This window comes from Heteronotia binoei, chromosome 6 (genome assembly GCF_032191835.1).
Source record: "Heteronotia binoei isolate CCM8104 ecotype False Entrance Well chromosome 6, APGP_CSIRO_Hbin_v1, whole genome shotgun sequence".
NCBI classification, from domain to species: Eukaryota; Metazoa; Chordata; class Lepidosauria; order Squamata; family Gekkonidae; genus Heteronotia; species Heteronotia binoei.
The window spans coordinates 49,685,027-49,701,890 of record NC_083228.1 but is presented as its reverse complement, the minus strand read 5'-3'; the positions used below and the strand labels follow the sequence as shown (position 1 = coordinate 49,701,890).

Below are 16,864 nucleotides of genomic sequence, written 5' to 3'. Positions count from 1 at the left end.
AGGACAAGTTGAAGAAATGCAGTTGGGGCAGGACACCAACGAAAGTCACCTCCCCTTCAGTCCACAGATATCCTTTGTTATCTCCAAGCTACTGAGATGACTATGAGTACATGGGGCTTCAGGAGTTATTTGATACTGGAAGTCTCCCATCAGCAACTAACAATGTTAACTAAAAGCACAACCAACGAATCTGTTATTGGCCTTGAAACCAGTCAGTGCCCATGTGCCAGTGTTCTTTTTTCTTACTGAGGTGATGTGTTGGAGGACTGACTTCTATAGTACAGACACTTTGACTACAGTTAGATCTTTAGAAGCCTACGCAGGTGCGGTGACTTCACTATGTACATCCACTGTAGAATTTTTCACAGACTCAAAATCATTCAAGCCAAGCAGTCAGATTTACCATGATGATCACTGAATGGTGACAACTAGTATTGGTTCTCTAATGCAAGATATAAATATAAAAACAAAACAAAACACCATTATGTTCCTTAGTAGTCTTTGCCTTTAACACTAATTGCTGTGCAAATTGGTGTTGTGAATGGTTGCTTGAACATATGAAGCTGCCTTATACTGAATCAGACCTTTGGTCCATCAAAGTCAGTATTGTCTTCTCAGACTGGCAGCAGTTCTCCAGGGTCTCAAGTTGAGGTTTTTCACACCTATTTGCCTGGACCCTTTTTTGGAGATGCCAGGGATTGAACCTGGGACCTTCTGCTTCCCAAGCAGATGCTCTACCACTGAGCCACCGTCCCTCCCCTAACTATACTTGCTATACATATTCTGTAGGAGACATCTGATGAGGTGGAATATTTTTATTGGACCTTGTTGAAGTGACTGTGTCACATTTAATGATAGGAAGGTTGCACATAAGATCCAAATTGATCATACTGTAATCTTACTGTGATACCTATTCCCATTCTGTAAAATAACTGAGGTGCTTCATTGTTTTCCTTAGGCTTTTTTTACTGAGAAGTACATCCATGACCATCCAGAGGATCATGAAAAGATTGAAAAACTAAAGGACCTAATAGCATGGCAGGTAAATCAAATTGTCAAGGAACCAACTGGCATTCAAAGGCAGCTTGCTGTCAGTTCTGACAAAATTCAGCCATCAAAATATTCTCTGTAGTGTATATATTTTTGAATGCTTTGAAACAGAAGTTCAAATTCATTCTTGTGTGCCTGACATAGTTTGTCATTTTATATTCCCAAACGTGACTAACATTATTAGTCCATGATTTCATCTTGTGCTGTACAGGTTCACAATTTAAAGAAGTCGTAACACTAGAACTTCCAGCTGATGAACTATCATAGAGCCCCCCTGAGCCGCCTCGGTGGGGAGGGCGGGATATAAATCGAATAAAATGAAAAAAAAATGAAATAGTACAGCTTAATCTGTTGTCACATTTTCTCATGTCTGGGAGTGATTTTTGCTTACAGTAATAGAACACATGGATGCATGTATTAATATTTATCTGCAAATAGCCATACTTTAATACTTTAGTAAGGATGTATCAGAACCAAGATGAACATTTCATTGTTACTATTCGTTATTTCATGCCAAGCATTTGCTATGTAGGTTAGGTTCTACATTGAAAAAAGATAGAAAGAAAAACAGGAATTAGAACATGATAAATGAGTGGCAATGGGATTGATGTAGGGTGACATTAAAGCCATTTAGGCAAGCTATTGCTAGAAAAAAACTAAGTGGCTTTTTAAAATAAGTAGATGTTTTCAGCTGTCTTGGTTCAAATGCAAAATGCATAAAGCTCTTAAAGTCTCTATTCTCCCCCTTAAAGAGTGTTGCTGGATAAGGGGAAAAATAGACACTTTAAGAGGAATTGTTGCTTAGAGTTTACTTGTTGTATTGCCTCTTGATTTTATGGCCGCTGGCCTACTTCAACTCAACAACACCTTCATCTTTTTTGCCTGCAAGAAAATGCACCATGCACAGTCTTGAGAAAATCTTTACATTGGGATCTCAAAAATATGCCTCAAATCTACTTTCTCTCTCTTTTTTATATTGTAACTTCAGTTCTGCTGAAGAGTTGTCAAAAGTGTGTATATGTCCTTCAGTTATCCTAATGAAAGCTATTATGTAGATTGTGTTATTGAAGATCAATATTGAAGATCTAGCTTTAGGTGTAGCTAGAAGTTAGTAATTAGAAGCAGGACTAAATAACAAAGCAAAATGGTGGATGGTAAAAAGTAAGGAATGTCAGTGAATATATATTACACAGAACAAAGTCTGAGTCCAGTGATACCTTTAAGACCAACACTGAATATATGTTACATAGCTTAATAGCATCAGCAAGAGAAAAGACAGAGAAAGGAATATTGTTTTTAATTTAAGTCTAGAAGGAAGCCAGAAAGGATATGGTAATAGATTAAGAAGTAATACATTGGGATAGAAACTCACATTAGATCTTGATAATCTTGTACAAAAAGACAGCAGACTAACTGGAGACAAAAGGGTTGGTGGGACGATGGGGACTTTGAACAAGCAAGGATTTACAGTGCAGTATTATGCAGAGTGACTCCAGTTTAAATCACACAGTCACTCTGGTTTCTCCACAAGAAGCATTCCTGGTATCCTGGAGGATGCAGACATATGGATAAATAACATGTGATGTAGCCTTGATTACAGTCTCTGCTGACAGGCAGAAATTCATGGAGCACAGCAGTACATTTTTTTCAACCCACACACTTGCATAAACGGCTACTGAAAAGCAGAGGCTGTAAAACTAGGTGTGGTGGATCAACTAGTGCCTGCTTCATGTGCCAGTAACCCTGGGGCTACATGGGTCACCCCATGTCGAGAGATTGGTAAGTATCTGAACTGCACTGGGGGGGGGGGTGCGGAGGATGGAAATAGCCCACCAGCGTATCTACATAGATGGTAAACTCTACATTTTACCATGTAAGAATAAGAATATAACATTTGTGATACTAAAGTCAACAGAATGCACAGCAGTAAAAGTCATGTGTCATTCAACTCAGCAGTACATGTAAAGGTGAAGGTTCTGGGAAAGGTTTCCTCTTTCACTGCTCATTTTAAAAAATCATGAAGGGAAATTGTTGTAACGAGAAAGATAAAACAGTGTCATCGAGATGGTAGCTTTAATGCCATTTTTAAGATCTTAGATGCGGAGGATGGAAATAGTCCACCAGCTTATCTACATAGATGGTAAACTCTACATTTTACCATGTAAGAATAAGAATATAACATTTGTGATACTAAAGTCAACAGGCTGTAGTGAATGCACAGCAGTAAAAGTCATGTGTCATTCAACTCAGCAGTACATGTAAAGGTGAAGGTTCTGGGAAAGGTTTCCTCTTTCACTGCTCATTTTAAAAAATCATGAAGGGAAATTGTTGTAACGAGAAAGATAAAACAGTGTCATCGAGATGGTAGCTTTAATGCCATTTTTAAGATCTTCGATGACCTGTATCTTTTTTTTTTAATGTAGATCTGAAGTACGGTAGTGTTTGGGAATTATGGTCAGATACCAAATATACTGAGTTGGGGGGAAACTAGAAAGCTAATTCTAGTATTTTTTGCAACGTTATATGCAAATAATGTGTGTTTGGCCTCAGGATAATTTTTTTATATATTTCACAGATGTGACTGAATGCTTTTGTAAAGAAAGTGCTACTACATCCATGTTGCTTTATATTCAGTTCTGTCCTTATTATAAGAAGAATAATTTAAATTTCCAGAGGATTCTTATTTTAGAGGCTGAAGAAAGGATACAATATTCAGTAATTCTCTGCGGACTGCAAAAGCATTGCTGAACAAAAACTATTGTGGTCTCCTGAAATTCTATTGATTTTTCTTTCCTGTAAGCTTTTACAACAGATTGGATTTTAGGAATTTCCAGTCCTTCAGAGAAAAATAATTTGCTCCCAGGAGAGTAACTTAATGTCAGCACTGTGTCATTGTACCGAATAACTGTATTAAAAGTGAATTCTAATGGTGCTCATGGACACACTATTAACCCCTAAGAGAATTAAATTGCTAGCAAAACGTATATGTTATTGCAAGGTTGCATAACTTTATAGTATGCATGGTTTTATTTTAATATAGTTGCACATCATTTCGACATCTCCTGTGTATTTCCTGTTTGTTTACTTAAAATCTAAGGTAACTAAATCAGATTAATAGAAACAATACTTTTGTCTGAAGCAGCTGCAACTGAAAGCAGACACAATAATGATTTTTATAATACTAAAGGAGAATGTCCAGAATTCAACCTTTCTGAAAATCATTTCATATTCCGAAAGGCCAAAAGTGTATTTTGTTTCAAAGAGAAATGTGCCAAAGAAAACAGGATTAGATAACCCAGTTTATCTTCAGGTCCTGAATGAGATAGTTAAATTATAGTGCTAGAATATTATTTTTGTATATACTATAGTTTGAATTGTGCCATAATACAGATGTTTTTGGTTATGAATTTTTAAAAATACTAGATAATTTTCTGACTTAATGAAAATACAAAGGAATGCCTCCTAAGAGATTACCAGAGCACATTCCTTCCAACAATACAAATGCTTGCCTGAAAAAAGCCATTTTAATTTTCAGTGCAAGATATGGGGCTTTCACCAAAGAGATGCAAGGATCAACAACAACCCTTCATTCATAAAGTTTTTAGTTTAATTCCAGAATTTTGGGTTGTGGATTGACATTATTCTTTTTTACTCTTTATTTTTTTTTTATTTTGGTAAATTTATATTCCACCCTTTCCCAGATGGCTCAGGGCAGATTACATCCAGGTAAAACCAGTCAAATACAATAAAACCAATAAAAGTACAATTAAAACAGCAACATAACACAGTACTGTATAACAAAGGTAGGCGGGCTCATAGTGCAAGTTGGAATATAATCAGTGGCCCAGATATAATAGTTCAGATGACAGATCACTGTGGGGCAGGATAGCCAATGGTATAGGCAATAAGGAAAAGTGGAAATTGGAGGGTCTGCAAAGAGAATGGCTATACTTATGTTATTGAACTCAAACTGACTATCATACAGCTGGTTGGTCATCTTCATTGGCCAAATCCCAGTGCAGTTAATATATGCTATGTTGTCCTGTGCCCAGGACTGGAGTGTTGGTCAGCTGCAGGGTTGCCAGATACCCCTGGACACCAGCAAGGGATGGGGTGGGGGTGGGGGATTGGATTGACAGCCCCAGGTTGGGAAGATCCTGGAAATGTGGGGATGAAGTTTAGGGAGGACAAGTACCTCAGTGGGGTACAGTGCCATAGAATCCACCTTCCAAGGTATATATTTTATGTGGGGGAACTGATCCGGAGGTGAGCTGTAATTCCAGGGGATCCCTAGGTCCCACCTGGAGGCTGGCATCTCTAGATACATTGCCTAGAAAGGACAACTTCAGTGTCAGTTTATAATTTACCAAGTGATGTTATATAATTAGGACTTTTGTGTTTTTTGTATATTTTTGTATTTTTATGTGCATGTGAGTGTGTATGTGTACCTGGAAGTCTTAGTGATCTCTGTTGACTAACCTTTACTGGATATTCAGAAAGGTGGCTGAATAAAGCCTCCGGGATCTGGAATTCCAAGGAGCTTACCCATCCAAGTACTTGTCAAAGTCAACCCTACTTACCTTCCGAGATATGATGAGATCAGGATTTCCTGGGCTATCCAGATCAGGGCTGGTAATGAGGACTTTTTGTGATTAAAGGAGTTGAGCTTCATTAGATGTCATCAACACAGCAAGAAAGTAGCAATTGTAATGTTTATTTTTTAATGCCAAGGACAAATCCATATGGGTTATAAATAACTGTGTCTACAGCTGAGAAGTGTTGTGTTCCTTCCATCTTTTCCTTTTGCAGTGCCAAGAGAATCAGCAGCTGTGCGCTGCTAAATGTCAACAAAATGTATTTTGTTTGGGGCTTCATCTTGACAAGATTCCTTGATTTTGTTCAATTGCTGTTCAACTGTATACTTATTATCTTTCACACTTTTAAAATCTGCTTATTGAGATGGATGTTTATGATGCTAGAAAAAAATCTGTTTTTGATCAGTATTATGATTTAATTATGAACTATTAAGAAGCAGCCTCTTAGCTTGATTGCTGCGAAGAATATAAAACCCAGAAATCATATTGGTTGAAAGAGACTTCCCACCCCACCCTTTATTAAGTTTGAGGAATCTAAGAAGAGGATAGTAGCCCTGGGGGTGAAATAGCTCTCTTAAAATATTGTAAAGGTCAGCTGCACCTCCACACTAATTGTATAATTTTAACATGGCATAGTTATTTTGTGACAGCAGCCTTGCACATAAATGATCACTTTTAATTATAAAGCAGAATTAATTTTACCCTCTTTATTCCTTATCTCTACCAGTAAACCCCTTAAAAACCAAAACCTGATTAGAAAATGTGGATTTGGTAGTTAGCATGTAAGTCTCTACATTTACTTAACAGATACTGATGTGTACAAATTCCAGTAGAGGTTTTCTCCTCCTGTGTGGTACAAAAGGTCATAAATACCATTTGTTAACCAAAGGCAGGCTTTGTTTCTTTGCTATTTATTCTCTTGAAATCTGTTGAGGTTGACATTAATAGTCTACCTCAAGAGTCAACATTTATCACCATGCTAATTCAGCTCATAGGATGCCTGGATATTCTTTTCAGAACAGTGTAGATGGAATATGTATTCATCCTGATTAATTTAGTTGTGTATCTCAAAATGGCTCAATTTTTTTTTTAACCTAACAACTTAACCTGCAGTAATTTTGAGATTTACTGGAATAACAATACCAACAACTGTGGCCCAAAGTCAGGCACAGTTTTAGTCCTACTCTAAGAACCACTAGAGAAGGACAATGCATGTGCATTTGAAATTATTCCAGGAAGTGTTTTGCTTACAGTTTAGGTGACAGCCCCTTTTCCTTCTTCTGACTGAAAATCAAAGCATTTATGATTAAAAGATGATGATCTGTTTCAGATTCCATTCCTGACTGAAGGTATCCGAATTCACGGGGAGAAAGTAACAGAAGCACTTAGACCATTTCATGAGAGAATGGAAGCCTGTTTCAAGCAACTGAAAGAAAAAGTTGAAAAGCAATATGGGGTCAGGAGTCTGGTAAGTAGTTTTCTAGATGTGTCATTTCTTAAAAAATTTTACTTCTAAAGTGCATGGCAATAAAAACAATTATTTTATTCCTAGTTAATGTTGCATTATTAATGAGGGCCCATGGACTGGGAAGTTAAATTAATACCAGAGCAAAGCAGGCTGAGTGGCCCCTGTGTCCTTTAGAGCAGTGGCACACTGGGAATTTTCTCTTTTCAGTTAAATGGTCAGTTCAGCCCTGAGACTCAGAAGCAGGCTTGGTCTTGAAAGTGAGTAGCCTGTCAAACCCAACTCCAGTACAGTACAGCAAGCAAGTCAGACAAGTAAAACTCCATGTGGAAAATTGCTGTTCAAAAACAGCAGCTTTAGATTGGTTCACACGCGCTTGGCCTTAATTGCTCATTTGATAAATTCCAAATGAGTAGCCATGTTAGTCTGTTACAGCCAAACCAATAAAAAGTCCTGTGGTACCCTAAAGACTAAGCAGTTTATTGTTGCATAAATGTTCATGAACAAAAGCACACTTTGTCAGATGCATGAAGGGGTTTCCTCTGCTGTCAGGTGTTTATACTGGTATTGTAGCAGGAAAGACCCCTGCAGTAGGCAATTGACGGGTGGTTCAGTGACAGATGAGGGCTGAGGCAGGATCAGGAAAACAGCTTTTTTACTGAAATAACATGCACATGGATATGACCCATATGGCTCATGCCAGAAGAAATGAGTCTGACACTGATTAAAGGAAGAACACAAGGTTTTATAATGCTTTAAGTTATACATTAGCAGACTCAACTAAACTGGAAACATGTCAAGACACAGGTGGGACACAATTGGTCCCTTTAGGTACTTTCCATACATGGCATTACATGGCAGCATTATTTGCAGTCACAAGGCAAGCTAAACCACAGCTTTCCGGTTCAGTAAACAGCATCTTTGAGATTCTCCAGGAATCTTCTCCCGGGGTGCAATACATATATTCCTGTTCCATCAAGCTGCATGTTGTAACATCAGTTTGCTAGCTAGCTAACCACAGTCTCATTTTCTGGGTTTCTTTGGGATTTTCCAAGCAAGGCCAACAGTCATATTTCACACTACTGCAGTAGCTTCTACAATGCCCTCCAAGAAACCCTATCTGTCTCTCTTGACCTAATCAGTTTGATCTCAATCTTTTACCAATCAATAGTCAATTTTATTTTGATCCTTAATTAACACCTGCCACAGTATGAAGGAAAGAGTAGACCCAAAAGGCAAGAAAATGTGAATGACAGCAGTAGATCTGCCATTTGTCTTCTGTGAAGCCAAAAGTGTACAAGATAAGTGTTTGTGTGTGTGTGTGGTGGGGGGGAGATATTCACAGCAGCAGTCATTAGTGCTAAATTGGCATACTAGGCATAATATGTCAGTGTTCGGTATGCAATGAGGCAGTTTATCCAATGGAATGGGATTTTCATTTGCAAAAGGAGGTAGCAGGGAAGAAAATTGTGGGGGTTCAATGGGCTGCAGAAGGACAGACAGGGTAGCAGGAAACTCCTGCTCTGTGAAATCTACTAATGATTAGCTATAGGCAGAGAATATTGGGATTTCAAGATGGGCTCTTTCTTTCTTTCTAAGAATTTTTTAAAAAAACTTTTCTGAAAATCAACAGAAAAGCAATTATTCAAAGTGATTTTCATATATATGTCTTGTTTAAAGAAAGAAAGGGAAAAAATCCTGAAGTGATACTAAACGCTCTCATCAGCAAAATACAACAAAATACAGAGCATTGGGAAAAGTGCAGAAAAGGGCAACTAGAATGATTACAGGCTTGGAACACTTTCTTTATGAAGAAAGGTTAAAACGCTTGGGGCTCTTTAGCTTGGAGAAATGTCGACTGCGGGGTGACATGATAGAGGTTTACAAGATAATGCATGGGATGGAGAAGGTAGAGAAAGAAGTACTATTCTCCCTTTCTCACAATACAAGAACTCGTGGGCATTCAATGAAATTGCTAAGCAGTCGGGTTAGAATGGATAAAAGGAGGTACTTCTTCACCTCCTGTGGAATTCACTGCCACAGGAGGTGGTGGCGGCTACAGGCACAGCCAGCTTCAAGAGGGGGTTAGATAAAAATATGGAGCAGAGATCCATCAGTGGCTATTAGCCACAGTGTGTGTGTGTGTGTGTGTATAAATTATTGGCCACTGTGTGATACAGAGTGTTGGACTGGTTGGGCCGTTGGCCTGATCCAACATGGCTTCTCTTCTGTTCTTATATTCTTATGTTCAGAGAACAACAAAAATTGCTATTAGATGGGCCAACAATGGTAAACAATAAACTACCTGAAGGCCCTTACACAGTTCAGCCTTGCCATGTTTTCTGAACAAAGGTGGGGCTATCACAGAGAGGCCAAGTTCGAGCAGAAACAGTTCTCACCATCCTTGGCATAGTGAGTTCCAGCAGCATTTTCTCAAAAGTTCGTACCAGAAAAGGCAGTCCAACAAAGATGTGGGTCCCAGGCCATAAGCACTTTAAATATTTTTAAAGCACCTTAAATTGAACTTGGAAACAAACTGGAAGCCACTTTACATATTCAAGCTCTCAGTAATAAGACTGATTTTATCAGCTCCCATCAACAGCTGAGTAGTTCCATTCAACACTTACTGAAGCTTCTGAGCAGTCTTCAAGGATGACCTACATAAAGCATGATATGGTAATCTAGAATCGCAGAGAGTAGCTTGGATCAAACAGATGAGCTCAGCTGTATCGACTAGGGGATGCAGTTTCTAAACCAAATGAGAAGAGATTCCTAGTACAATAACCAACCCTGCATCTCCATCTCTAAGGGCAAGAGAATACCCCTAGACTCTTAACCAAATCTACCAAAGTCATGGGTACATCATCTAATAATTGTAAAGTCACCTGTTTCCGAACAAAAAGTATTTCCTACCTGCATCACCTTCTCTTGCTTGGATTTAGCCTTTAGCCACTTTGCCATAGCATCCTGGAAGCACTCTGGACCAAAAACCTGTAGGACCATTCACTATATAAGGTGGGACTTGGGCCATCCTGGCTTTGGTTTGGATCAAGATAAAAAAATTGAATCTCATTGGCTGGTTTAAAATTAACTGCTGTCAAACTTTGGCAGGAAAATGTTGGGAAACTAGCTTTATTAGACTATTGTGAACCAAATCTGCACAAGCTCCAAGAGCCTTGTTGAGACAACATGATTAACATACTTTAATCAGGTTGCAGTGAACCAGATCTTCATTGACACAAAAGTTTGGGTGAGTAGAGATAGTTCCTGCATCATGATGAAGCATAAATTATTGACTTGAGTGCCCTTGATTGGCTTAAAAAAATGAAAAAGAGGAACTGAGCATTAGTTAATGAAATACTAATAGCAACTTCCTTGGATTGGGCAGACACTTCTGAGGTAGGTTTTCACATATACCAATGTTGAAAAGTATTTTATTATTGAGAGTGATATTACCCAGTGCTGGAGGAGACTGCAGTTTCCAGTGCCAGCACACCTTTCTGCTTCTTCCCTGGGATTTTCCAATGTCATGACTGTACCCTCTCCAAGTTTCAGATCCCCTTTGCATTTATGCTGTAAAAGGGGGTGCCTATTAAAATAACCAAGTCCAAAATAAGAGGATCTCAGCTGGAGAAGAGGGTGGCACCCCCACAAGTTCTATACCTTTATTTCTCTATATATTTTGTTGCACAGGAAAGACTAAAACTATTTTACAATAAATTTACTCTTTCATCTGAATTCAAGATAATTTCATTTACTAATACATTCTAGTTCAGCAGTTTCATACTGGAACTTCCCTTTGAAGTATTTTTGTAGAAATATGATTAGTTTGAGGTTAGCAGAAAAGCTTCTTGAATTGAAATGTCCCAGGAGATGTTTCAGTGGCCCAGGAGAGCATCAGTCTAGTATATAATAATGTCTTTTAATTATTATTTTTGCATCAACCATATTACCCTCAGATATAGCCAATAAGATCATTAGCTAGTTCTGCATACTGGCTTCACTGTTTGCTTTAAAATATAGGTTGTATGCAATTTAAACTTTTTATATGAGATGAAATCCTCAAGTGATATTTGATAGCTTTTGAAGCAGCCACCCTTTGAAGTCAGGGGGACATGTCAAGGAATATTATAGTATCTTTCTTGCTAAGCTAGGCTCAAGCACTGAAGTTGTTTTAATCTTAAAAAATCAGGATTATGCAACTGCAAGTAGTCAGTCACATGTTGCTATTAAGTATGGTCCTGATTCTGACCATTCTTACTAAGCCTCTTGTTAACACAGCCTATGAAATATTTGCAGTTTGTAAAGGTCACCTCCAAATCCACATTAGCACAACATCTCGCAAATGTTATTAACAAATAAGAAAGTATAGAAATAGGGTTGTCATGCATGCCAGACATGGCCTATCAACTAACAGGAGTTGGGGAAGGTGAAAACTTACGTCTTTGGGAGTTATCTGTGCGACTGAACAGCAACACATTGTCCCCACCATGATGATGCAATTTCTGATACAATCTGGAAGTTGCACTAGGAGTGACACTTTATCCTGAGCGTCGCCCCCACACAATGACATCATTTACAGGTTGCACCAGAGGTTCTGTCATCACATCATTGACAATGATTGTGCCCCCAACATTTTGTCAGCTGCTTTGTTCCCACCACCCAGCTGGGCAGTGGTGGGCAACAGCATCTGAAGACAGAAGATCTCCCACCTTAAGTGGGAACATGGTAAGCCTCTATAAAAAAAACTAGGCACCAGCAAACATCAGTGGGGAAGGCATTCCTCCTGAGTGCCAGCACTGAAAAATTTACAAGCTGTCTTACTTTGTAAGATGGGGGAAGGCTTGACATGCTGACCTTAACTGGTATTAAATTTGTTCAGTAAGAAGAATGGGAAAGGAGAATAAAGGTGATCCCCAGTTTTTAAACTGCAGTCTTTAAGGAGCGGTGCTGGTTTTCTGTAGGGCCTACTTGGATAGCTTTTAGTGTTGATACTGTGCTTTGGGTGTTAACAGTCAGCCGGAACATCTGTCAGTATGTTGTGTAGAACTACTGTGCATTTTAGGTAAAATAATAACTAATTAAAAAAACATGGAAGCATTTAGGCATAATTTATTCCTCCTTTCTCAGTTTACTTTGAAAAAATTTGCATGCATTCAGAAATCCTTCAGACATTTATAACTGTAAATCTTGTGTGTATTAAACTCAGTGTTGTTCTCTCTGTTTTGTCATAGTGACATATGTTGTGTATTTGGTCCCACACAGAGCAGATTTTTCAAGCTTTATTAACTACACAAATCATGTGTTAACCCTGAAGCTAAGCAAAATAATGAAGACCCACTGTCATTTCAAAGATTCGTTATCAGTAGCTTTGTAAAACTTGTGTCCAAACAAGCAATTAGAAATTGCTTAAGTAGCAATAATGTTCCCGCCACTGATAAAAATATATGTATGCAATTGGAAGATTGTATTCCTTATAACTATGTTCTAAAAAGCACACTGCACCAGCTACTATTTTATAATGATACTTATGGGAATTGTAGAAACATACCCATGCTACATTCACCAGATTTAGATTAATTCTCTGCTTTGCAGAATTTAGTTTTCGTTCTTTCTCAAAAACTTGCATATTGCTTAGAGTATCATAGAGCTGCTGTGACTGGTGTTGACAGATATAGGCCATAATGTTTGAATGATGCTACATCATGTCTAAAGATCTTTTGTTCCAAGAAGAGTTTGCATCAGTAATAGGGGGATGAGACATACAAACAGGCCAGTTTGACACTACTACCTTTGGAGTACAGAAAGCTCCACTGGGTTTAAGTCCTTGTGGACATGCATGAAAAAGGACTTCTACACAGGGTGTGTATACTCTACTATTAGCATTTCTGCTATGGTGAATTCTCAAGAAAAATACCATTACAGTCATGGAAATCTTGCCAGCCACATATATAGGGAAGAAGAAGAGTTGAATTTATACCGCACCCTTCACTCGGAGTCTCAGAGCAGCTTACAATCTCCTCACAGCAGACACCCTGTGAGGTAGGTAGAGCTGAGAGAGCTCTGAGAGCACTGCTCTCAAGAGAACATCTCTGAGAGAACTGTGACTGACCCAAGATCACCCAGCTGGCTGCAAACCCAGTTCTCCAGATTAGAGTCTGTCGCTCTTAACCACTACACCAAACTGGCTATCCAGGTTACAACTCCCTTTCAATCAAATGTCTGGAAGTCTGAGAACTGCCTTGTGTACTACTGAGGCATGTGTACTCTTGTTATTATGTGTGAACTTTGCTTTAGAGAAATGTGGTATGTTGGGAGTAAGTCAGCCCACTATGCTTGTCAGGTGTCCCAAAGCCTAGGCTGCTAGATATACCCTTGTAATTATACTTTTATGATAAAGCGTAAAATCCATGGCAAAATTTAATTTCTGAAAAGTCTAAAAGAAAAGAGTTCTTTGAAGAAAAATATAAACCACTTGACTTTTACAATCTATTTTTATATTTATGCTAAAATAAGCACATATATAAAACTGAGAGAAACCAACTTTGTAACTTGCTGCTACAGTATACAGTACAATATTGCTCCCATACTGTATACGTTATCATTGTTGGTCTTTAAGGTGCTATTGACTCAAATGTAGTTGTTCTACTGCAGACCTGAGGCTGCCCTCTGAAATGCAGTTATCAGATACAAATGGTTAAGTGCTGGACATGTGTGGGCAACTTTTTTAGCTTCAGAAGCCCACACCACTCTTCAGGCAGTGGCCACGAATTGAAAAGGTCAGCTTCCAAATAAAATCCTCTGGAGAGTTGGCATATAAATTTTCTAAATAAATAAATACTATATACAAAATCCAAAAGAGAATTGTGTTCCTAAAAATTAGAATCTTATTTTGTTAAACTTAAAATCATTTTTGGTGGGGCCACGAGTGACAAAATTTTGGACATAATTGCTCTAGAAAAGAATGCATTCCCCGTGAGAAGGTAGATTGACATAAATTTTGTTTACATGTCATTTGTTTCAGTAGCACATATTAATGTTGTATACAGGAATTGACTGGCAAGCTTACGCCCAGATGTTATCCTCCCACTATGGCTCTGATCTACAGCTAAGACCTGTCAGAATTGATGGAATTTTATCATTTCTGTCTGACTTACGCTGCACCAGCCTCCTAGAAGCTGACAGGGTGAAAAAATCTACCTGTGATCAAACAGCATGGGATTCCTGGTTTTGCTGGAAGAGTTCAATTATTTTATGCATATATTAGTTGTTAATAGCTAACAAACCTTGAATAAAAATTCAAAACTATAAACTCTTGCATTTAAACTATCATATAAAATATATTTGTCCAGTCCAAATGTTTCTCTGTGAAACTACCTTTTGTACAATATTTGTGTTTCAGCAACATTTTTATTTGAAATATATAGATTACATAAGTAATATAAATATGCATGAGAGAGAGAGAGATTGCTGTGGCCTCAATGAATGGAAATGTGATTTGAAATACCTCTCTTTACAAAAGGCTATAAGAGAACATATTCTTTTGCTAAGGAATATGAATGACACCTAAATAACGGTAGATTTTTATGTGGACTCAAAGTCATCATAGGCAACATTTGACAGTTGCATCTTCAATGTGTTCTGTAAACAGTAAAATTATATTTTCTCTGTTTTGTAGCCCTCCACTGTGGATGATAGACGAGGCAGTCGTCCAAGATCTATGGTTAGATCATTCACAATGCCTTCTTCCTCAAGGCCACTGTCTATTGCATCAGTTTCCTCAATTTCATCTGACAGCACACCTTCTAGACCTGGCTCTGATGGGTAGGTGGGCAGACCTCAGGTTCCACAACATGATTGGAAGGCTACACCATGCAGCAGTCTTGCTGAAGCTAAGTAGGTCTGGGGGGGCAAGATGAGTTCTAGCAGTGCTGCCAGCATTTCAGGGTCTCCCCTTGGGCCCTTTAAGCAAAAAGCTAGCTTTGCATGCCAAGTAGGCAAAAGAGTCTTGTATGGTGCTGTTCATTGTACATGTCAAGGAGCTTGCCTGCTCCTGCTTTCATGTCTTGCTGGTACCCAGAATTTCCCTTTTGTTCATATTTGGGATAAGCAATAAGATATTACTATACATATGTACATGCATACACAAAAAATTAAAATGTGTGGCTTTGGGAGATTTTCTTGTCCTGTATGTCAAAATTGCACATGGATTCTTGTATCTAGGTGGTGGCACTTTAAATCCTTAGCCTTGGGACTTTTACTAATTTGTCACCCTTGTTTCTTTATTAAATGTATCAAAATTAAGGATTCATTGAAGCCAGTTAATGATTTTCACCTCAGGTTTCAAACTTATTAAGACACTCATTCCTGAATCCATGCAGTTCTTGACTGGAGCTAGTTACGATGTTAATTTTAAATGAATGCTTCGTAACTCTTACCTTTCTAACTTTTGCAGGCAGAGATCTAGGCCTTCAATGTTGATTGCTGCTCCATAGAGCTAGTTTTTTAACAGTCTTTTCCTAAGCTGACTTTACATTGTTTCAAGCCCATTGATTTCAGTGGACTTAGAAGGGTATAATTCTGCTTCATATGGCAATGTAAGAGGCTCTAAGAAATCGTATGTCTGGAAAGCAGGCTGTGAAGTAAAAACTAAACTCACGTAGCCCATTAGCAGTATTTGGACAATGTGATGTTCTGTATGTATCACAACAACAGATGGATAAAATAATATAGGGCTATAGAAGCTCGCAAGGTGACCTTGGGCCAATCATTTGCTCTCAGCCTAATCAACCTCACAGGACTGTTGTGAGAATAAAATGGAGAGGAGAATAATGTGAATTGCTTTCAGCCCCTATTGGTGAGAAAGGTAGGGTAGAAATGAATTAAATAGATAACAGAGAAATGATTTCCATCTCTGAAAATTGTGAGTATTAAGTATGATGATTTCGGTCCTGTAAGAACTAGTGACAAATTGCTGGAGAAGTGTTTAACTTAATGTATCCCATGAAATACAGCTGAATTAGCCTGGATGCCATTGTTTTATTACAGATTAGATTTAAGGTAGTTTAAGGTGGTTTAAATGTGAATTTTATTGTTTATGATTTTGTTTATCACCATGTTGCAACTCGCCCTGAGCCCACCTTGTGAGAAGGGTGGGCTAGAAATTAAATTAATATTAAATAAATCAAAAGACACATTGCCGCTGTTGTTGGCAAAGAGAGGAATGGAGGTTGGTGAAGGTGTACCTCGTTTACCTGTACATGCGTGGCTTCTCCTTGGGATCCAAGCGGACAAGCCAGTGTTCCAGTGAGGGCCAAAATCTGGGAGAGGTCAGCCACAAAGTATGGACTTTGCTTTCTCTGTCGTGTATTCCCCCTAAGTACTTGCACAGCAGTGCTAGGTGCCGTCTGTTTTTTGCCTGCCTCTGAGGTGCATGTGGACTCGCTCTAAGTCCTCACAGCAGGGAGCTGTCAGACAGCATTCTGTACTGCTGACCCTACCTCTGGAGTTGTGAAGTGACCTCCTGGAATTGTTTGTAGGGCAGGGGGGCTGTGATTGGGTGCTGAGGAGGGATAGGGACAGCATGCGGGGGGGGGGGGGTGCTGATTTGGTGCATACTTGGTTGGTATCCCGAGTTGTTTGAGTTCCTGTGAGTGTGGCTGCAACTGTGTAGAGGGAAGTGAATTAGGAGTTACCATAGCCATCAATAGACTGTGCCAGCATTTTTGCCAGTGCAATTTTACACCTCATGGGA

The 16,864-nt window shown here is 38.7% G+C and overlaps 1 protein-coding gene across 2 annotated transcripts in view; it reads left to right on the top strand.

The window, feature by feature from the left end:
- Window positions 1–16,864, top strand: part of DOCK1 (dedicator of cytokinesis 1) — a 550,707-nt gene that overhangs the window by 507,634 nt on the left and 26,209 nt on the right. For both annotated transcript variants that reach the window (XM_060241424.1, XM_060241423.1), the window contains exons 46-48: window positions 959–1,042; window positions 6,976–7,113; window positions 14,789–14,934. In XM_060241424.1, coding sequence (XP_060097407.1) covers window positions 959–1,042; window positions 6,976–7,113; window positions 14,789–14,934 — 368 coding nt within the window. The remainder of the gene's footprint in view (window positions 1–958; window positions 1,043–6,975; window positions 7,114–14,788; window positions 14,935–16,864) is intronic.